The sequence below is a fragment of the Amaranthus tricolor genome, chromosome 13 (genome assembly GCF_026212465.1).
Source record: "Amaranthus tricolor cultivar Red isolate AtriRed21 chromosome 13, ASM2621246v1, whole genome shotgun sequence".
Taxonomy (NCBI): domain Eukaryota; kingdom Viridiplantae; phylum Streptophyta; class Magnoliopsida; order Caryophyllales; family Amaranthaceae; genus Amaranthus; species Amaranthus tricolor.
In genome coordinates this window covers 3,339,597-3,361,556 of record NC_080059.1, presented here as the reverse complement: position 1 = coordinate 3,361,556, position 21,960 = coordinate 3,339,597, and the positions used below count along the sequence as shown (strand labels likewise).

Genomic DNA, 21,960 nt, shown 5'->3' with positions numbered 1-21,960 from the left:
TTATGTGATAATGATTTATTATCTAAGTTAGAAAAAAAGATTTTCATGTATATTCTTTTTTTGGTTTACATAAGAAAATATAGTATTTTCATAGATCATTACATATAGTTATAATCAATCAACAAATATTACATGCTTTATTGAGTTAATTGTTTCCTTAGATACCAAGTCAAATATCAAAAGTTTCTTTGTCAATGATAAAAAAAAGAAAATTTTTTTAATAACAGTATAACACATATCTTAAATCGTTTCTTATTATTATATTTTATTGATGATTGATGATTTGACACTTTTTTGTTTTTCACTTTCATCGTGGAATTCAATTTTTCAATTGAGATACCACAAACTCAATTTTAAAGTCCCACTTAGTTAAAACCAAAATTATGAGAGATTTTATTATATATTACCACGATTCTTAGTATTATTGTTTATTTTTATCATTATAACTTCACAATATTTCAAATTCGTTTAAAATATCGGATTTACATGTATTAATTTTACTCCATTAATTCATAACTAATGCTCGATCAAAATTGTATTTAAAAACATAACGTAAAATGAAGTAAATTAAATGAGATGAACCAAAAAATAAAGCAGAATGACGAGAACATCACTAAAGGTCATCTACTCATCTTGTATCTCGGGTCATTCAGTATAACAAGTTTCGACTTTCGACATGACTTACATTTTGAGGATGCACAAAAGAACGTACACAATTCAACAATGCCCATGAGGAACACAGCAGGAGTATTTAGAATGATCAACTACATGAACTCCAAAACTACAACCACAGATTCCACATAAACATAAACATAAACACAACACGATCACATAAACGTGAGGAACAAGTCCCATAATCGCCGTTTTCAAGTTCGTTGTCATGTCGACATTAACGCTATCAAAGACCAGCCAGCAGCAAAGAACCATAAATGAGATTGTTCGAACAACCGGAGAAACAACTCATAAAATCTAGTCATCTGTGTCAACCATGCTTCTTCTTGCGACTCGTTTTTGGTTCATTTGAGCCCATTGCGCAAAGACTTCAGATACTTCAGACTTGCCACACAGCCTCATCTTTCGACCCAGCTCGTCTAGAATGTTTGGTCGTCCGACCCTAGAAAAGTCAGCAGCAAACTTACTAAAATCAAGCTCTGGAACTCTCATGCCTTTATTGATCATTTCCTCGACATATTTACATGCATCCTCAGATCTCCCTTGCCTGATCAGCCCACCAATGAAAACGGTATAGGCATTCTCGTCAGGGAAACAACCTTTTTCGATCATCTCATCCCACACAGCACAAGCCATCTCACTATTTCCAGCCACGAAATAAGATTTCATCATCATGTTGAAAGTGTGAATCGTGGGCTCATTTCCGCTTTGAATCATCTTTTTGTAGATGCGAACTGCATCATCAGGCATTCGTCTGTTCGTCATCAATTTGATCAAAGCATTATACAACCGCCCATCAGGCGGATAACCCTTATCCTTCATCTCTTTAAGCAAACCATACACCATGTCCATCTTTTTAAGATTCCCAAATCCCGTAATCAAACAAGTATATACTCCCGCATCTAACTCACACCCAGAAGCCACCATCTCATCAAAGTAAGCAACAGCTTCTTTCATCTTCAAATGCTTGCACAAGTCTCTTATCAGTATAGTATAGCTCCGGACATTCGGGGCAGGACCCTTATTTTTCATGACCTCAAAAAGCTTAATTGCATCTGATCGCTTTTTAACCTTCAACAATCCATCTAACATTATATTATGAGTAACAAGATCGGGTTTCAAACCATGATCAATCATCTCATTCCATATCTTGCCGGCTTCCATTAGATTCTTCACTCTACACCAACCACTAAGTAAAACAGTATAAGTTTTCAGGTTAAGAGTGAACCTACCTTTCAATCTATCATACAAAGCGTGAGCTTCCTTAGCTAGCTTCTCTCTAGCAAGGGCATCAAGCAAGCAATTAATCGTTTCAACCCCCGCTTCAAACCCATATTTCTTCATCAACTCGAATACCCCAATAGCTTTCTTCCTCTCTTTACCAGCAGCATAAGCTTTGATTGCAATTATAAAGCTTTCAATGTTCAAAACCCCTTTCTCCCCCATTTCTTCGAGCAATGACCCTAATGTCTCAAATTGCCGCTTCTTTCCCAATATCAATAACATGGCATTATAAGTCCTATAATCATGGCAAAAACCCGGCTTTTGCCCAGCCCAACAAAAGAATCGGAATGCGGGTTTCCTAGCATGCTTAAACCGTTCCAATACATCAAACACCAAATCATGAGTCAAATTAACCCCACAATCATCAAGAACAGCCTCCATACTTCGATCAAAGGCAAACAATTCCTCTATTATTTTAGAAACCCTATTTACTTCCTCTGGATCAGCGCTTGACTCATAAACCACTTCGCTCCCTTTACTCTCCTGATCGTAATCACCCGCCTCATCGTCACTTTCTCTCTCTTCTTTATAGCTACAAAATGCCCTATAATGTCCTCCATAACCTAAAGTTACATTCTTTGAGTCAAATCCAGGAAACACCCAACTCGAATTACGAACTGAAATCAAAAACCCATTAACCAAAACATCTAAATTAGCAGAATTTACGATTGATTTACTAAACTTCCCAGTTGGAGCAAGTGAAATTGAAAACCCATGATCTAAATCCTTAAATTTTGAAGCTAACAATTGATAAAGTGAAGAGGGATGTGACAGAGGAGATGAAATTTGACGATTAGAATGACGAAAACAACAATTAATACGAGAATGATGAAAACCATACAAGGGCAAAGAGCTACCTTTAAGAAACCACATTTGTGGTTGTTGTTGTTGTCTGTGGAAGGGAAATCCTCTTTGATGTCGTAGTCGTCTCTGACAGTAGGAGGAGCATAAGGGGGTCGAATAGTGGTGGTACTGGAAGCCATGAAAGTGTTTTGTTGTTATGGAATAAAATGGAAGGAGATAGAATGGTGAATGAAACCAGTTGGAGGCTAGAGAGCGTTTATTCAAGAAGAAAATACATTGGGTAGCCATCAAAGAGAAGAAAGTAGGAGGGTGAAGGTCATAGCCATGGAGATTGAAATGAGGGTTTGGACTTTGGACTTGGAATTGATATGGCGGTGGTTTTTTCTTTTCTTTCGATTAAGGCTTGTTCATTCTTTTGGATTCAATTGAGCATGGGCAACCAAACAATCGTTTCAGTTGAGGTTAACAATTGTCTTTTTTAAAAGAAAAAAAAAAAAAAAAAGATCAGGTAAGAAGGAATCACATTGAAAAATACCTCATGTGATTTACAAAAATTCCCCACTTGGAAAATGGGTATAATTTGTCCGTATTCTTTAGAAAAAAAACCTCCCATTCAAATTGTACCTTGTGCGGGATACTAAAAGTTTTCTTTACCTTTTATAGAAAAAATGTCAAAAATTACTATTTTTTTTTTGTAAATTGCCCAAAATAATTTATTCCAATAATTACCTTTAGAAATTGACTTCTAACAAACTTTTATGTCAAATACTACCTAATAATCAATTTTTTTAAATAAAAATTAAAAAGAAAGTGAATTGGCTGATTTGAATCAAAAGATATAATCTAAGAACGTGAATTATATATGTCTATTTCAATGAAAAGTTTGAATACTTGTATTTTAAGTACGTAATGTTTAAAATAGAAAAAAATTATTTTATGTCGTGGCTGAAAAAAAATTATCTTTTATAGTCAGCTTTTGATTATTCATTTCATTCTTATCTAATGTTTCAATCTATTTTTTGCACTGTTTACAATGCATATGTTTGAGACTCAATATCTATAAATATATGTATAAAATTAAAAAATCATAAAAATATAAATTTATATACGTCGAGGTGAATCTAATAAGATCACACTTGATATATTTTTAATTGTAAATATCAATAAAAAATCATTCACACGTACATTTATATTTCCTTATGTAGAATATTCTCTGTGAGAACATCATTAAAAAAACAAAATAAATATTAATCAATATCATAACATAAAAGACTATGAAGCACTAATGCAAAAATAAACACAACAAATATAATATATCCAGAAATTAGCATAGTCTCGTGACATGCTTGATAAGTCGTGCATTTGTGTCAATGAGGAGGTCATATATCATGCTCCAAGTTGAATTAAGTCGAAATCTAAAATTCTTGTATAGATCACACATGATCGATCCTCACTTAAATGTCCCGTGTTGTGTTATGTCTATGTCTTTTTTGGATCGGGCTTGTGGGCATGGCTCGTGGCGTGCCAAACACAAATCATATTAATGTCGTATGTGTGTGGGTCCGAGCTATGTCCATGCCCATCTCTAAATTTTATTTACCACCATTCTCGCCTCGGCTACTAGTACAACATTCCCACATTGCCACCACACTCTCAAAGTCTCGCTCCATCGTCATCGTTCACTAAACCCAACAAAAAGGCCGGGTTTCCTGCAATTACACATTTTGTGCCCTTTTCCCGCCATTATATGTTGTCCCTCTTCTGCTAAATGTAAACTTCCCGCCACTCACCTCATACAAGAAATAAATGTACCCCCATTTCTCCCTCCATTATACCCTCATTTCTGTCTCCATTTCACATCCTCCCTTGATTCTATTTCAGCTTTACGATCATCAATGGCGCCTTCTCGCAAGATTAACAATGGCAGATCACCGTTAGTTAACAAACAACACCAGATCACTTCTTTCTTCTCGAAATCACCTGTTCCTTCTTCTCCATCTCCTTCTCTTAAACCACCTACTCCTAAATCCCAATTATCAAAACCCTCGGTTTCAAACCCTAACCCTAATATTAGTCCTAATTCATCACCGCCGACTACTCCATCTCCAATTAACGGAAAATCAAAACCTAAATCCATAACCAAACCTAAATTAGTGATTGGTGCTCAAAACCCCTCTATTTCCTCTCCGAATTCGGTTAAAAATTTGTTTGGCGATGATGTAGTGAATCGGAATATTAGGGTTTATTGGCCGCTTGATGACGCGTGGTATGAAGGAAGTGTGAAGTCGTTTGATAAATTATCAGGAAAGCATTTGGTTGAGTATGACGATGGTGAAGAGGAAATGGTTGATCTTTCTAAAGAGAAATTTGAGTGGATTCAAGTTGAAGGAGATTCTACTATTAAAAATGTTAAGAAGAGAAGGTTAAGGAAAGTAGCCATTGTGGTGGATGATGATGAAGATGAGGAAGCAGGGAATGTAGATACTATTGAGGATGATTCCAGCGACGAGGATTGGGGAAAAAATGGCGTTGAAGTTGAGGAGAAAGATTGTATGGAGGAGATGGATATGGAATTAGAGGATGAAGAGGAGGTTGGGAAGTTGAAGAGGAAGAAGGGAGACAATGGAGGAGGCAAGGGGAAGAAGATGAAGAAGAGTGAGCAAGGTGATGCAGAGGTGGCCGTGTCTAATAAGACGAAAAAAGCTGGGTTTGTGTGTGGCGATTTTGGTGGAAAGCCTGCCAAACAGGTTATCAATGTTCAAGGTAATTAATGGAGCTGTTTATTCATTGTTATCTTATGCTACTGTGCTAGATAGTGCAAAGTTTTTTATACAGTGTTAATAATGAGCTATGCTGTATTATATTTTGTTTTGTGGAGCAAGACTTTGTTGCATCTCTGGTTTTGATATTGAATAAGCTAGATTTATATGATGAATGTGATAATTTACCTTTTTATTTGTAAAATTTCTATAATATTTCGATCATTGATTCGTACTTTCATAGGTCATTACCCTTAGAGCATGGCTCGATAAGCGTTGGGATTGTCTATCTTTTTGGATTAAGGATCTTACATTGTTTTATTCAATTCTAGACAGCAAAAAATTGATGCAATGAATACTAACCCTGCTTTGTTATGAGGCATTGCTGTTGGCTATGATGATTGGGTTTGTCGTTTGTTATTTCTAACTTGCAAATGTATTGAATGTCTTTCTGCATCAACTATTACAGTCTTGCATAGTTTTAACTTGCATGCTTGCAGCTGCTTTTGTTATGGCCATTTTGTTTTTTTTTTTTGATATATTTTTGTACTCATTATTTCAAATAACAATGATCCGGTTTTCCTGTCTTGGTAAGATGGCGCAAGAACAAAGCTTTATCAAATTTGACTCCCAATGATTTCGGAATTTCCTACTTATAGCGAGATGAAAATAAATGAATTAACCCTCCTCTCATGGCGTTGCTTGTTTAGTTAGTTTGTTTTCCTGCACTCTCATTCACTCTGTCTGTGATCTGTCTTCTGCAGAGGCAAAACCGGCAAATGTTAATGACTGCATGGATACTGATGCATTGGAGAGGTTTGGTATTCGTGAAGAAAAGAAGTTTCCATTCCTTGGAAAGTATGTGATAGTTCAATATCTAACTTGTTTGACCTTGGTGCACATTTTTTGTATAAAAGATAAAAGATGATCTCTTAAACTGTCTTTGTATCTCTTTTGTAGAGATCGTAGAGATGCCAACAAGAGACGTCCTGGCGATGCAGATTATGATTCCAGAACTCTTTATTTGCCCCCTCAGTTTCTGAAAAGTTTGACAGGCGGTCAGGTGAATATGCGGATATTTTTTAACGCTTTGTATAATATGTTGCTGTGCACTTTGTTTTATTTTGTGTTCTTGTCTCTTTTTTAGAGACAATGGTGGGAATTCAAAGCAAAGCATATGGACAAGGTCATTTTCTTTAAGGTATTACATATTTACATTTATCATGTCCAATATGTACTTTTCACTTCAATGGCTTCTGGTTTCTGACAAATCAAGTGTATTTTGTGTATTGCTTGGGGTTGAACTGTTGTATTAGATGGGAAAATTCTATGAGATTTTCGAAATGGATGCACATATTGGTGTGAAAGAACTTGATCTACAGTATATGAAGGTATGTTCCTGTGTAATACTTGTTGAGGATCTATGTCCAATCTTGATATTGCTGTTATTCTAAGTTTGAAGATTATTGTATTGCCAGGGAGAACAACCACATTGTGGATTCCCTGAGAAGAATTTCTCAATCAATGTAGAGAAGTTAGCAAGAAAGGTTTGTCGTCTATGGGTTGAATTTGTTTAACTGCAATATGATCTTTTTATATGTTATTACTTAAATGCGCGTATATATTATTTTATGTTTTATAGAACATGATCTTTGCTGAGAAATTGGATTTACTTGATCTATTTTGCTATGTCAGGGTTATCGTGTCCTTGTAGTGGAGCAAACCGAAACTCCAACTCAGCTTGACTTGCGCCGCAAAGAAGAGGGTTCAAAAGATAAGGTATGGACAACTCATGTTTTTCTCTTGGATTGAGTTCTTAGTTAATATACTACACTCGTCTGCCCCTTTCCTCGTGTACATTTAATGCTAATACAACAACAACAATGGCAAAAGCTTAATCCCAAAAGATTTGGTTTGGCTACATGAGCCAATAGCTCATTCATATAATGCTAATAGTAAAGGGAAAAAAAAATTAAAACTTAGATATATGGTTTTTCAATGCAAAATTTCCTTTTTCATGGCAGTGTTTAAAGGTTAGATTAGGAGAATATAACTTGTTTTAGTCTGTATTAGTGAGAAAGTGTTTTATTTTAATGATCGGGACTATTGACTAGTTGATCCCCTCATTCTTGTGCTAGATGCTATTGCATTGTTTGTTTTATTAATTTTGACCTTATTTGTTAGTTGCAAGTCCTATAACTTCTCGCCTTTGAACATGTAGGTAGTCAAACGAGAAGTATGTGCTGTTGTAACAAAAGGAACGTTGACGGAGGGAGAGATGTTATCAGCAAATCCAGAGGCTTCATACATAATGTCAGTAACTGAAAATTGTCAACTTTCTTCTGATAAGGAAGAAGGACGAGCATATGGTGTTTGCATTGTTGATGTGACTACTAGCCGAGTAATTATCGGTCAGGTATGTCTTTTGAACATGCCACTCACTTACTAATAGGTAATAGGGGATCCCATTTTGCTTAATATAGGTAATAGGGGGTCCCATGTTGCTTAAAGTACTTTTGGAAGGTGGAATTGCAGCTTAGGACAGGCTCATTGAACTCTCAGTTTGATACTGAATTTCAAATTTGTTGAGTTATGTTCCTGTTTAAACTCTTCTCTAAAATGCTTCTGTTTTTGCCTTGCACCCTTTTCTTGCACAACAATGAACAAAACAACGTAGCCTTAATCCCAAAAGATTGGAGTCGTCTACATCAACCAATATATCAATAAAACAGTTTCAATTGTTCGTCCATATGGATCAAGATCAACTTCTTCATTATTCCAATTTTCTACAATCTCAATTTGCAAGTGTGAATCCTTCATATCCTTTTCCGCTCCTGCCCTTTGACTTTCTATCTTCCTTATCGATTTGCTAATACCTCTTCTTGCACATGCCCAAACCATTTTAAACGATTTTATTTCGTTGTTTCCTATAAAGCTGCAACTTCTAAACCCTTTTTTATATCTTCTTTTCAAATTCCATCCCTCAAGCCTCAAGGTATGCCCACTAATCAATCGAAGCATTCGTCGCCACTCTCATCTTCCTTCATACTAAGATCCTTTCTAAAAGCCCAACATTCTAATCCATATAGTTGTTATGGTCAGTTCGATAGAACTTGCCCTTTTGTTTTAGGGGCATACCTCGATCACATAATATCCTAGTAGCCGCTCTCCATTTTTGCCCATCACATTTAATTCTATAGGTCAAATTTTGTTGGATGTCCTTATTACTCTGTAATATAGACCCTACATATTTGAAACATCTACTTGGAGTGATTTCTTTCTCTTCTAGCTCTATAGTGTCTCTCGTTATCTCATTTGTGCTAAAGTTACACTTCATATATTCTGTCTTACTTTGACTTGTGTGTTCATTGTTCTACAAGAATATATTTTGTTGGATTAGTTAAATTTAAAATCTATTCGTATTGTTCAACAAGTTAGCTTTAGATTGGTGTCTTCTCCCCTCGTACTCCCTTAGAAAGAGGGAGAGAGACGCTTGATATATTTTTATTGATCATAACATGTGTTTCCTTCTTCAGATAAAGGATGATCCAGAGTGCAGTACATTATGCTGTCTTCTATCTGAATTGAGGCCTGTTGAGATTATTAAACCTGCTAATATGCTTAGTACTAAGACTGAAAGGGTTCTTGTGAGATACACTAGAAATCCGCTTGTCAATGAGTTGATTCCGCTTGTCGAATTTTGGGATGGTGATAGAACTGTTCGGGAAGTCAAGAATATCTACAGTCGCATATTTAGTTCATCTGTTTCCGCAGCTCAAGAGGGAGCAACTGATGCCACCAACTCCAACATCAAAGACGAGTCTTGTTGCCTGCCAGATGTTGTAAATGAGCTGTTAAGTGCTGGTAGAGATGGTAGTCTTGCATTATCAGCCCTTGGAGGCAGCCTTTACTACCTGAAGCAGGCTTTTTTGGATGAAACTTTGCTTAGATATGCAAAATTTGAGTCACTTCCATGCTCTGGTTTCCGTAATGTTTTTCAGAAACCTTATATGGTGTTAGATGCTTCTGCATTGGAGAACTTGGAAATATTTGAGAACAGTAGAGATGGTGGCTCCTCTGGGTAAGTTTCTTTCTAAGTTTTGACTAGGCATTTTTTAGTTTTGGTACATTGGGTTTTGTGTAAATTGATTTAATTTTTACATTTGTGAAGGACATTGTATTCCCAGCTCAACCATTGCGTGACTGCATTTGGGAAGAGACTGCTAAAAACATGGCTTGCAAGACCCTTATATCATGCAGAGTCGATTAGGGAACGTCAAGATGCTATTGCAGGCCTTAGGGTATGGTCTAACTTCTAATCTTTATAAACTTTTTAGACATCAAGGTTTGAAATTTATTTTCCCATGACATAGATTAACTTAAATTCAAAGATATGCCTCATGCTCAGTTTCTTGTAATAATAAATTAGAGTACTGGAATGTGCTACTCATCTTTTAAATGCAAAATTTAATAATAATTTGAGAAGTCTTTTTGAATAATTAACCACAATATCTAGGTGTGCAAACATGCTGCCACTGTTTTCCCCTTTGGTCTTGTTGCTGGTTTTCTGTCTTTAGATACATGATATGCCCCTGATTACTGCGTATATAGTAGAATCAGAAATTGCTGCCTTTGTGCTATGTTCTTCGTCCAGAATTTTAGTTAGGCTTTAGCTGTCATCCTCATGATTAAATTTAACAGGCCTCTTAGCTCCTCATTATCACCACCTTATCTAGAAGCATCATGACATGTTCTAAATTTTTGGCCATTATAGTCATAGTATTAACCAAAAGAGCGTACAGAGCACAACGGGAACCCCCCCAAGAGAGACAAAAAGACTCAAATCTCTAAACAACAAATTTTCGAAATTGAGCCTAGGTCTAGCGAATGCCAAATGATCAAGCTCTCGCAAGCCAATCAAAAGCTAAACAACCAAGAAAAGTCTAGAAAAGGAATAAAACATAGTAGCTACAGTAGGCCCAAGCAAGGCTCGAAGGAAATGGCCCAAACTATGCAAGAGGAAAGAAAATAAAACCCTAGGCTCTGCCATCAAACACCAACTTTAACCCAGGGTGCTCAGCTGCTGTTGACACCACCATGGGTTCCATAGGCCAGCCTTCTCTCCCCTCCATGAACAGCACCTCATTTACTTTAGGCGAGTCCCTAAGGAGAACAGCCATATGATCAGAAGTGAGAAAATCACCATGGAATTAACCCAGAAAAAAACCGATAGAACAAACCCACGTTTGAACTCACACCCACCCTAAGTGTTTGTATATGGAGGACAGCCATACAAACCAAAATCAAAGGAAAGACCACTTGAAGACTAGGCTAATTGGTTAATGCATTTTTTTATTGTGTTTCTTGTGAAAGATGTGGCTCTTGTAGATCATGGTTCTTGATTGCTATTCTGTTTTAGGGAAATGTATCATGTGTGCTTGAATTTCGAAAAGAGCTGTCCACGTTGCCAGACATGGAGAGGTTGCTCACACGCCTCTTTGCTAGCAGGTGAGTGAACATCCCTGGGACTTGTTTCATTACTTGCTTTGACGTACAAGGTCATATTTTGGTACTCTCTGTGTGATGCAGTGAAGCTAATGGGAGGAATGCAAATAAAATTGTTCTGTACGAAGATGCTGCAAAAAAACAACTTCAAGAATTCATATCAGCATTACGTGGTTGTGAAACAATGATTGTGGCATGCTCTTCTCTAACCTTCATCTTGGATGATACCAAGTCTGAATTGTTGCATCATCTGTTAGTTCCAGGTAACTTTACTTGCATGATTGATTCTCATATATTCTGATTAATCTGTATGTTGTGTTTATCATTGTTGTACTTATCATTTTTGTGCATAATATGCAGGCAAAGGTTTTCCGGATGTAAAGTCCATTTTAAAGCAATTTCAGGATGCCTTTGATTGGGTTGATGCTATTAGTATGGGTCGTATAATTCCTCGTGAAGGAGCTGATGCAGAATATGATTCAGCCTGTAAAAGAATTGAGGAGATTGAATCTAATTTGAAACAGCATATCAAGGAACAAAAAAAAATATTTGGCAACACTTCGGTAAAGGACATTGCTTGACACTTTAATGTTTTTCTTGCTTTCTTATGTAATTTCTTATCTCGTCTCCTTGTATCTTGGTAGATAACATATGTTACAGTAGGAAAGGACTCATACCTGTTAGAAGTACCCGACAGTTTAAAAGAAAGTGTTCCAAAGGACTACGAGTTACGGTCGTCCAAGAAGGTATGATCAAAGGAATTTAATCCTGAAAGAATTTAATGTAGTTTATAGTTGCTGTATTCCCGACTCCTGTTAATTGCAGTTAGCTTTATATGGTGTTCTCTTATGTGACATTCACAATATTGATACCACATTAATGACGTTGCAAATAAAAATGATTGAAGGTGAGAATGTCCGTGACCGACACTCAAGTCAATAGTCATCATATACTAGAAGTTTGAATAGCGGAAATTTTGTGGGATTTAGTAATTGACACTACAATCATAACTAGTCAGTAACTTGTATCCTGTGAAATGTTTGGGATTATAACTGTGATGTGAAGCTAAGTGAAATTACTTGAATCTTTCTGTGCGGACTAGTCCGATTCTTAATTTGTTTCATTTCTTTCCATGCTCCTGATATTTTATGGCATGAGTACCATGTTGGCTTCTATAGCTCTTTCCTTCTACCGCTCTACCCATTTGAGAATTTTGTGGTAAAACTAAATACATCTTGACCACTTTGTACTTCCATTAGTTGGTGGAGAATGTGTTGCATCGGTTGGTTGTGAACTTAATGGACAATTTCTTTTGTACGAAGTTGAAGATGAAATCAAAGCTTTCCACTATGTATACCAGTTAGATCTACTAGTGTGATTAAATGCCAGTTAGTTGATTTTTCTACTGAGTTTCTGACCTTGATTTCTACAGGGATTCTCCAGATATTGGTCGCCATATATCAGGAAGATGGTTGGAGAGCTAACACAGGTCAGAGCTCTAAAGGAATCCAAACTAAAATGCATTTTGCAAGATTTAATTGGACGCTTTTGTGAGCATCATACAAAGTGGAGAAATTTGGTTTCAATTGTTGCAGGTATATGGTTCTTTAAACATACTTCTCCATTTTGTGATCTGAGTCTATGGATAGAGTCTACCGTTCTTCATGTAGTTCAACAGATGCTTTAATTATGCCACCACATTCAGTTCATATAAATTTGGCTGAAATCAGTGCTGCTGTTGCAGAAATTGATGTTTTGATGAGCTTGGTAATTGCTTTTGATTACTATGAAGGACCAACATGCCATCCAAGTATTTCAACTGGTTGCAGTACTAATGAAGTACCTCATATAGCAGCTAAAAGTCTGGGTCATCCAATCATTAGAAGTGATGCTTTAGGCAGGGGTACATTTGTACCCAATGACATTAATATAGGTGGCTCTAATCATGCTACCTTCATCTTGCTTACTGGTCCTAATATGGGTGGGAAATCAACACTTCTTCGTCAAATATGCTTGGCTGTTATTTTGGCTCAAGTATACCTCTTACACCAAGTATATTTTTAAATTTAAGAGTTGTAAAGTTTCATATTTTTTCCTTCTCACTGCTGGCTTTATTTCAGGTTGGAGCATATGTCCCTGCAGAAAACTTTGAACTATCACTTGTTGACCGCATTTTTGTTCGTATGGGAGCAAACGATCACATTATGTCAGGACAGAGCACATTTCTAACAGAGCTTTCCGAAACTGCATCGATGTTGGTGAGGATGAGTTCTGTTTGATGCATCTATCTAATATTTGGAATTAAGTTAAAGTTTGCTGTGATTTTTTCACATTTGTTTGAATAAATCATAATGCATCGAGTATATAAGTGGCCTGGCTCTCCCAGCCTCTACTTGCCTTGGTTTGGGAAACTTTTTTTATTTTTTTATTTTTTTTATTTTGTTTTGAACTCCTTAGCAGTTAACGACACAATCTATTTGCTGTTGAATAGTTTTTTGGTTTTTCCCGTCTCATCTCATCAATATCGGATTATGTTCTAGATTATCAATCAAGATCTTGTGTAATTAAAAATCTATAGCATTTTTAGTTCCCTTTTCTTTTTGCACTCAATTGCCATTTATGTGATTGAACAGAATTCTGCGACCTGCAATTCACTTGTAGCGTTGGATGAACTTGGACGTGGCACTTCAACGTCAGATGGACAAGCAATTGCGTAAGCACCTTGAAGCTCTAGTAGGAAGAAATTCTATCTTAATGTCTAGAAATTGTGTTGACAATTAACGTTGATATCTCAATACCTAGCTGTGTTGACACTTATATGCACTATACAGTTCTTCTAATTGCTGTTTTCTAATGCCTTTACTGTATCTTCACAGGAAGTCGGTTCTTGACCACTTTGTTCGGAACGTGCAGTGTCGTGGAATGTTTTCCACTCATTACCACAGATTATCAATAGATTACAAAAGAGATCCCAAGGTCAATGTTTGTTCTCTTGATTGCTACTGTTCTTCCACTGGTTGAAATTATTGCTTGTACTCTTGTAGCTATAAGTTTGGGTTAATGTTTGACTCTATTTAAGATTTTGTGATTTTTCTCTAAAGTTGTCCTCTTAATGTATTTATTTATAGGTCTATCTATGTCATATGGCATGTCAAGTAGGAAAAGGTGATGAAGGGATCGAAGAAGTTACATTTCTTTACAGGCTAACGCCAGGAGCCTGTCCTAAAAGTTATGGTGTCAATGTTGCACGGCTAGCTGGTAAGTGTAGGAAATTTCTTGCATTTTGAGTATACCATATGTTTGGCTGGAAGATTAATAACATAATCGTCTCCCCATCATTCTGTTGATGTTCCTTAAGTTTGAACTTCTACCATATCTTTCAGGAATTCCTGACAGTGTACTTCATAAAGCTGCTACCAAGTCGAGAGAATTTGAGTCTGTTTATGGTAGGCAGCAAAAAAACTTACACACAGATGATAGAAGTTTGGAGGACAAGACCCTCAGGCTCTTCCATAATCTGTTTGGTAGTACTTCAAATAATAGCTCCTCAAAATCAAGTATTGCTACACTTGTTCAGCTTCAGCGACAAGCTAGGATTCTCTTGGAACAACATTGATTCATTTGCATATAGTTAGTCATTGGTGGATGGCGGGTGAGTTTTAGACTCTCGGTAATTGAGGCGCTTGCACATAAGCCTCGTCGTATCCAGGATTAGATTTTTGTCATTTGTTCTGGTCCTGTGCATAAATAGACTAGAGGTTTGAGTTTTGCTGTGTATATCAGGTAGTTAGTAGCTCTAATCTTGTACATGATTAATGTACTTGTAGCAATGTCAAAAATATTGTGGCATATCCTTGATCTATGTTATCATGACATTGCTTGTTTTGTTATTTTGGCAACTAATTTCGCCACATTTGAGTAGGTCATTCTGATCATGTCTACATTTTATAGATTCATTGCTCATTACTTCACTTCCATTTTAAGTCAAAATTTTATAGATATGAAATTGCATATAATGTTATTAATTAATTATTAAATTATATACTTTTTATAGATATGAAATTGTATATAATGTTATTAGGTTTGGAAACAACTTTTTAACAACGTTAAAAGTTGTGTACATTTGCTTTCCAAATCCCACTTTGGTAAAAATTTAAGTATGATTCATATTATTTCATGCTCGAGTCTTCTTTGTTACGTACATAACACATGTGATGAAGTTGGTTTTGTTCTTTTGAGATTATCTCGTTATAGAGACAAAGGAACTATATTTTTTATCAATAAGAACGGAGGAAGTATAAGGCATATGAATAGCTCCATTGAATTCTATTTGTCGACATGTTCCTTTTCCGATGATGAGGTTTTGTTGCAACAAAGAGTACATGTAATGTAGTTGGATTTTTAATCCAATACTAGAGATAACCAGAAATTTCTCTAAGAAAAAAATTTAAAAATGATAAATGAATAGGAATAATATATATTTATATAAAAATTAAAATATATGATAGTTTTGTATTCTGGTCAACTTTTTGTACACTGTTGTGTAAGCTTATTACTAAATACTATGTTTGAAGTGGTTGTTCCTCATCCTCTGTATTGTGCATAAGATTTTCCTGTTAACCACAATAAACCATCTCATTAACTATTAATTCACCATTAACAGGCTACTCTCACATCTAAATAGCTAATAACCAAGGAGTGTAACCGAACAAAGCCTGGAAAGGGTCTTATTATTTTGTAACAATACGAAAAGGAAATGTGCGAAGGCAGAGATATTTACATGAAGAATTCGATGTCGTCTGATGCTGTTTTGGACTGCTGATATTGCCCGAATGGTTATGTACATGGGTACAATTACTCCACAACTTCGCAAAATTAGTACCTACGGATTTTTTTGCAATGAGAATAATAAAATTAATTAATTCAATTAGATGCAAGTATTCTGAAGATTAACTACTAAAAGTTAGGGTGAATTTGCTAAATTTGAATTTATTAATTTGTCAAACACTAAATTTAAACAAGTTTTAAATTTTCGAATGAAATTATTATTTTCAAACACAACGTTAAAAAATTGAGATCCTTACCGTTAATAGAGAGAATTGGTGATCTTCTGCTCCAAGAAGTACATCAAGTAGATGTCTCAACAATAGAACAAATGTAAACTGATGAAATATTTCCAAGGGGAAGGAATTGTTAGTTAATTCTGTTAAGAACAAAGAAATTGGAGCAAAAAAAAAAAAAAATCTTTTTGACTAATTTTAGTATCTTTAATTTTTGGACAAACATATTTATTTCTTTTGACTTTCACTTCCATCTTCATATAAAGGATATAAACACTTTATTAGTGTGCTTCTTTAGGAGTTCATTCCCAAAAGTGATAGTTTTTTTTAGGCAAGAATTGACTATTAGATAAAAAAATACTTTCTCTGTTTTTTTGTTTGTAGTTTTTCTATTTTATGAGAGAGAAATTTATATTTGATTTTTGAAGTATATATTCAAGACAATATTTTCATGTGAATCTTGTTAGATTCGTTTTAATGCAAACAATTTTAATATATAATTTTTATAATTTTTTATTATGCATACTATGAGATATCAAGGCTCAAAACTTGCATTGTAATACATGACAAAATAAAGTGGACAAACAAAAAAGAGCGGAGAGAGTAACATCCAAAGAGTTTATTTTCCATTGATTTTTATTTTGAACATTATCTTTAACTTCATGTAAATAAGAAGCGCAACAAATATTTAATTATAACTTCGTAATAAATAAACATTTACTATCTTTTTTTAGGAATAATAAGATAAAATTGTTTATATTTCAAAATTAACTTTATTTAATTTTTTTTTATTAAAGCTCTCTTATATATACAACATAGCTAAAGGATTATAATTCTTCAATATGATATCGCTCTTTTGGATTCATTTTTTCCTTTCTCTAAAAGTAATCCTTTGGCTATGCTATAATTATACTCCCTCTGTTTTTTTTTCTCACTAAATACACATAATAAAAAATTATAAAAATACATAATAAAAAAGTATACATTAAGACGAATCTAACGAGATCTCACATGGATATATTTTACTATCTAAATATGTGTCAAAAACATTAATTAAATTTTTCTCTCCTTAAGATAGAATACTCCGAATAAGAAGAACATCGATTAGAGAACGGTGGGAGTAGTAGAGTTCTAAGAAAAAAATAAAAATAATTTTGAGATATAATCAACTTTATCTTAATTATTCTCAAAAACTGAATAGTTGCAACAAAAACAAAAAATAATAATAAATACAAATAATAATTAATTATAAGTAATCTGTTTTGAAAAGAAAATAAGTAACATCGAATAATAAATTATAAATAATATCAAATAAAAATATACATTTAAATATAAATTCAAACGGTAATCAGCTTTTTACTCAAATATTAGATGATAAATTTTTTTTTACATATAATTACTTTGCTAATAACATATAAGTAAAGAGATGGATATTTATCTACAATATTGAACTTTTTCTTACTAAACAATACTAATCTATTAAACTAACAAATTAATACTCTCCAAATTCTTGTATCAAAAATTAAATGTATAATTGAGTGGAACAACTCTTTGGATACATAAGGCAAAAATATGTGCAAGTGTGTGGGGCCATGGATATGATTAAGACACAGACACAGACACAATAAATGTGCCTATTGAGTTAATAAAGTCATTATCCTAAATTTAATTTCTTAAAAAAATTATGTCTATTTTTAATTTTTTGGTATAAATTCTACATGCAAGAAGAGAAGGTCAATTGTGAATCGAACACTCATCGTAAAGGTGAAAGAAAAAGTCTTTAATCATTAGGTTAGTCTATAAATTCTTTCTTATGTCTATATTTATTTATATTTTTTTAATTTTTATTAAAATAATATTGCTAATCAAATTGAAAAAATAATAACAAAGGAAGTGACATCAATAAAAATAAAAAAATACTTACAATAAGAGCTATTCTCTTGCAACAAGAGGCATTTCTTTCTGCTTCTAATGAATATTCGGCTATGGTTAATAGTGCAGGATTTTGTTGTTGTTGTTGTATTCTAGAAACTTCCAAACTTGCCCTATTTTCATATTTGGAATTGCATTATTGTTAGTATATCACTAGACCACAATTTAAACTTGATGAGTTAATATACTTAATTTTGATTTATTATGTATATAAATATATAATATACATGTTTGAAACAAAATATTTTCAAGTATTTGATCTGACAAATTATATATATTTTTATTTATGTCTGAAAGTCAAATATGATACCCATATGCTTAAAATAAAGTGAATAGTCAAAGCACATTTATACGGCCTATTTAATTAGTGGTACTAAATGGAGTTTATTATAATTTATAGTTTAAAATTTTATCAAAAGTTTTATGTCATTCCTGTCATCAAAAGTATCTATCATCAATAACTTTAGTTAACAATAACCATGTTATGGTAGGAAAAGCAATTCAACAACAATTTGCATTCATCATTAGGTTGAACTAATGACATAAGTTATGAGGTTTAACTACTAGTAGTCTAGTAGTGTAATACAAGTATTGGTATTAATATAATTAGTGGTATGAATGATATTAACTTAATTTTATTTTGATACCTTGGATTTTTAGTTATTAATAATAATGTTGCTAACAAAAATCAAACAAGAGCCACTATAAAAAAGAACATGCAACACACAACTTCGATAAACATGCTCTGTTTCCATGTATTCTTTATAAAAATAGAACAACTTTGACAAGTTGACATTAGTTTTGGATTTGTATAAGCCTAGTCAAAAAGCATTACCACTTGCACAAGACGAACAACTTGATCAACATAATACATGCTAAAGGTGTTAATTCGGATCACTTTCGAGTCATGTATTTTAAATTAATTTAAAATTAGATTTTGTATCGATATTAGTATTTTGTATAATTTTAAATTTATTTTGAAGTCAGAAAAAAGTTATATTCAGTTACAAAATTGAGTAAATAACAGATTATCGAGTCTATTTTTAACATATGTACGTCTTATACTTCCTTCAATTCTACCCTTTAGTCCCATTTATTTTTTTTTCACTATTCACTATTACTTTTAAGTTATATTTTATTCTTAATTTATAAATTAAAACACAATCTCATTTAATTTTTCACACTTGCTCAAAATTCATGTCCTAAAAATGGTTTACAAATTTGGCATTTTGCATATTATTGGTTTAGATAATAGTCTCTTCTTTTGGTTGATTGATTGTTGAAAAGGCTAGTATATACTTTTAACTAATTATTTAATATGACAATGTATTTGGAGATTTTATACACTAACAATTTAGTTTTGGACCTATCTAGATAATAATTCAAGATATTAAATTAAAGTCTAAAATAGTACCAAAATTTGAAACATATAATATAAGTATACAAAAAAATGACCAAATTGATTATGTTTATAAGCAGAGATAAATTAATATTCTAAATTAGATGGAGAATTAAAATTACCTTATGCTCACAATATGATCTTGTATAATAACTTTCTTATGTTGCTTAGGAATAGCCGTGTACCCTGGTTCATATTTCTGGATCAATATTATCCAAAATTTAAATCAAGAAGTAAAATTTCCCCAACATGAAAAAGTAACCCAATAAAACAGTTGATAATAAAACATTGGGTACCTAAAAACAGATATAGTACTATGAAAAAGTATCAACCCAGATCAGTCAAAGTTATGGGTTTCATCATTAATTCTTTGCCTAAGCATTCAATCCATAATTCAATTACATATTCTTCACCTAAATATATATTAAAAATATTGGAAAATAAAATTTTGGGTTCGTGAAAAACTTTGAATTGAAGACAACTAAAACTCAAGGCAAAGCCAAACTTGATGGAAGGTTAAAAAGATTCCTATTTCCATAAGAAAATAAGAATTTTATAATCCAAAATTAATCAACAAAAAATATATTAATTATAGTCTATTTTTTTAATATCAAGAAATTAATTCAACCAAAAAATTAACTAATAATTAAAGCTCCAGTATATGTTATGTATTAAATGGCAATAAAGGGTCGGAAAAGAAGCTAGCGAGAATCAAACGGATTTTATCTTAAAGAAAGCCGGTACATGCTCTAACTAAAATAGTAATACTCAATTAACATTATTTAAAAAAATTGGTGCCTTTTAAATACTGAAGAAAAAGAATGAAACAGGGGAAATTGAACAAACCTGTAAACAGATTTCACAAATTATATCTCCTTTTTCATCACACCATTTTTGAATGCATTCTCTATGAGCAAACTGTCACAAAAAATTAATTAAGTACCCAATAAAACAAATTAAATTATTATTATTAGAAGGTATGATAATAATTATAATTATAATTAAATATACCCATTAAAGTAAATAATGAATTTTCATCAAAGGTAGTGAATTACCTTGACTGTTCCAGAACAAGCACAAGGAGCTTCTAAATTTCTGCAACTTTCAAACTCAGCTTCATGGCAAATTCTACAGTAATATAAAGAACAACTATCTAATTCATCCATGAATAATATAACTTCTTTCATCTTCAAAATTGAATTTTTCTAGAATTTTCTAGAATTTTTCGATTTTTTTTTTTGTTTTATTTGAATGAATATGATTAGCTTGATGTTGTTTTCCTCTGTATGATATCTGCTTGAAATGGGAGTTTAAATAGGGGAATCATAAGGAAGGAGTGAAATTCCAAAAATACCCTAGAATAGTGTTGTGCTTTTGAAATGGATATGTTCATTGTTTGCAAATTGCAATGCATCCACTTTGGCACTCTTAGCTCTTTGTCTCCCAACTTTCTCGCTCTATTGATAAGGGTAGAGTGAAATTGCTTATAAAAGTAGGTTTAAAATTAACTTGTCAATTTAATTGATAAAATTAGTTAGTCTAATTAGTTATTTTAGTCCTTAATTAATTACTAATTATCAGTTATTAGCCGTTTGCCAAAAATCTGAAAGTGAATTTCTTAAACTTTATCATAAGACGATAAATTTTGAATAATTTTTATAGGATAATTTATCTTAATGTAAACCCAAATGAATTAAAGAATTAGGACTTAGGAGGATGAATATGAAAATCATGAATTAGTTTATGATTAAGGAAAGTGCATTTCTTAAACTTTATCATAAGACGATAAATTTTGAATAATTTTTATGATTAATGAGATATATATAGGTAAGCAAAAAATTCAGGGCAAAATAGACATTTACGTAGTTATTTTTTTTTACCAAAAGTAACAATATAACAAGTAATTTGAAACAGTTAAATAAAAACTGTAACAAATATAATGAAACGGAGAAATATCGACAAATTAGTTTGAGTGTACAAATGCAAAAATTCTACTAAATGTGAAAATTTAACAAAAGTATAAATTAATATCCACAATTTATTTTCTCTTTTCATTTATCACCAATATTCATTTTCTTTAAACAAACACTCTATTTTTCTTTGATCCAAAATAGACCGGACTCCTCCTAATAATCTCTACAAGTCAAACCAATGTGTAGACCACTACATAAGCGTACGTGATGATTAACCTTTTTGGGAATCAATGTATGACATGAGAAGCAACTTGTACCACGTTTTCAAGTACAAAATACACATTTGGAGTATCCAATTTGGTCAATCAAGGATCCCAATCAACCAACTTTGATTTTGAACTCATTAATTAACTTGCATAATATTGCACATAATTCGGCTATTTCATTTCATCTCTAATTTTAATTCTTCGGGGTAGAAAGATTGCAATTAGCTAGATATTTCTTTTATCGGATTCGAAGTTAATCTTAAATATGATTGAATTTTAAATTTTATGATTTGTAAATTTTGAAACATAATTCAAAAAGAATTGATTTAGAAACAAAAAGGGGTTAAATTCAATCTAATTCAATCC

At 33.0% G+C, this 21,960-nt stretch overlaps 3 protein-coding genes across 7 annotated transcripts; 1 reads left to right on the top strand and 2 right to left on the bottom strand.

Moving 5' to 3' along the window:
- Window positions 1-599: 599 nt before the first annotated feature.
- Window positions 600-3,220, bottom strand: LOC130798291 (pentatricopeptide repeat-containing protein At5g14820, mitochondrial-like). Of its 4 annotated transcripts, none has more exons than XM_057661216.1 (2): window positions 2,814-3,220; window positions 600-2,696 (listed from the first exon to the last, which is right to left on the bottom strand). In XM_057661216.1, exons 1-2 carry the CDS (start codon window positions 3,046-3,048, stop codon window positions 970-972), a joined length of 1,962 nt encoding a protein of 653 aa, XP_057517199.1. In that variant the 5' UTR covers window positions 3,049-3,220; the 3' UTR covers window positions 600-969. The 4 variants fall into 4 exon arrangements, with proteins under 4 accessions (XP_057517199.1, XP_057517200.1, XP_057517201.1 ...); XM_057661217.1 differs by having other exon boundaries at window positions 600-2,573; XM_057661218.1 differs by having other exon boundaries at window positions 600-2,519.
- Window positions 3,221-4,395: 1,175 nt separating this feature from the next.
- On the top strand, window positions 4,396-14,950 carry LOC130797601 (DNA mismatch repair protein MSH6). The gene is made up of 21 exons (XM_057660250.1): window positions 4,396-5,523; window positions 6,284-6,377; window positions 6,480-6,582; window positions 6,667-6,720; window positions 6,836-6,910; window positions 6,998-7,066; window positions 7,215-7,298; window positions 7,741-7,935; window positions 9,056-9,600; window positions 9,691-9,820; window positions 10,939-11,027; window positions 11,109-11,287; window positions 11,385-11,587; window positions 11,669-11,770; window positions 12,457-12,619; window positions 12,769-13,058; window positions 13,145-13,282; window positions 13,658-13,737; window positions 13,901-14,000; window positions 14,153-14,282; window positions 14,408-14,950. Exons 1-21 carry the CDS (start codon window positions 4,656-4,658, stop codon window positions 14,638-14,640), a joined length of 3,924 nt encoding a protein of 1,307 aa, XP_057516233.1. The 5' UTR covers window positions 4,396-4,655; the 3' UTR covers window positions 14,641-14,950.
- Window positions 14,951-15,015: 65 nt separating this feature from the next.
- LOC130797602 (uncharacterized) lies at window positions 15,016-20,690 on the bottom strand. Of its 2 annotated transcripts, XM_057660252.1 has the most exons (7): window positions 20,471-20,690; window positions 20,262-20,333; window positions 19,538-19,614; window positions 18,009-18,129; window positions 16,109-16,186; window positions 15,805-15,906; window positions 15,016-15,637 (listed from the first exon to the last, which is right to left on the bottom strand). In XM_057660252.1, exons 1-7 carry the CDS (start codon window positions 20,600-20,602, stop codon window positions 15,587-15,589), a joined length of 633 nt encoding a protein of 210 aa, XP_057516235.1. In that variant the 5' UTR covers window positions 20,603-20,690; the 3' UTR covers window positions 15,016-15,586. The 2 variants fall into 2 exon arrangements, with proteins under 2 accessions (XP_057516235.1, XP_057516234.1); XM_057660251.1 differs by lacking the exon at window positions 15,016-15,637 and having other exon boundaries at window positions 15,649-15,906.
- Window positions 20,691-21,960: the final 1,270 nt, after the last annotated feature.

Excerpts from the sequence above, each read along its gene's own strand:
- LOC130797601 (XM_057660250.1), top strand. The coding sequence starts at position 4,656 with ATGGCGCCTTCTCGCAAGATTAACAATGGCAGATCACCGTTAGTTAAC. Across the intron at positions 11,028-11,108 it reads ACACGCCTCTTTGCTAGCAG|TGAAGCTAATGGGAGGAATG; the intron begins GTGAGTGAACAT and ends TGTGTGATGCAG. Across the intron at positions 11,288-11,384 it reads GCATCATCTGTTAGTTCCAG|GCAAAGGTTTTCCGGATGTA; the intron begins GTAACTTTACTT and ends CATAATATGCAG.
- LOC130798291 (XM_057661215.1), bottom strand. The coding sequence starts at position 3,048 with ATGGCTACCCAATGTATTTTCTTCTTGAATAAACGCTCTCTAGCCTCC.
- LOC130797602 (XM_057660251.1), bottom strand. The coding sequence starts at position 20,602 with ATGAAAGAAGTTATATTATTCATGGATGAATTAGATAGTTGTTCTTTA. Across the intron at positions 20,334-20,470 it reads CTTGTTCTGGAACAGTCAAG|TTTGCTCATAGAGAATGCAT; the intron begins GTAATTCACTAC and ends TTTTTGTGACAG. Across the intron at positions 19,615-20,261 it reads TTTGTGAAATCTGTTTACAG|AAATATGAACCAGGGTACAC; the intron begins GTTTGTTCAATT and ends ATATTGATCCAG.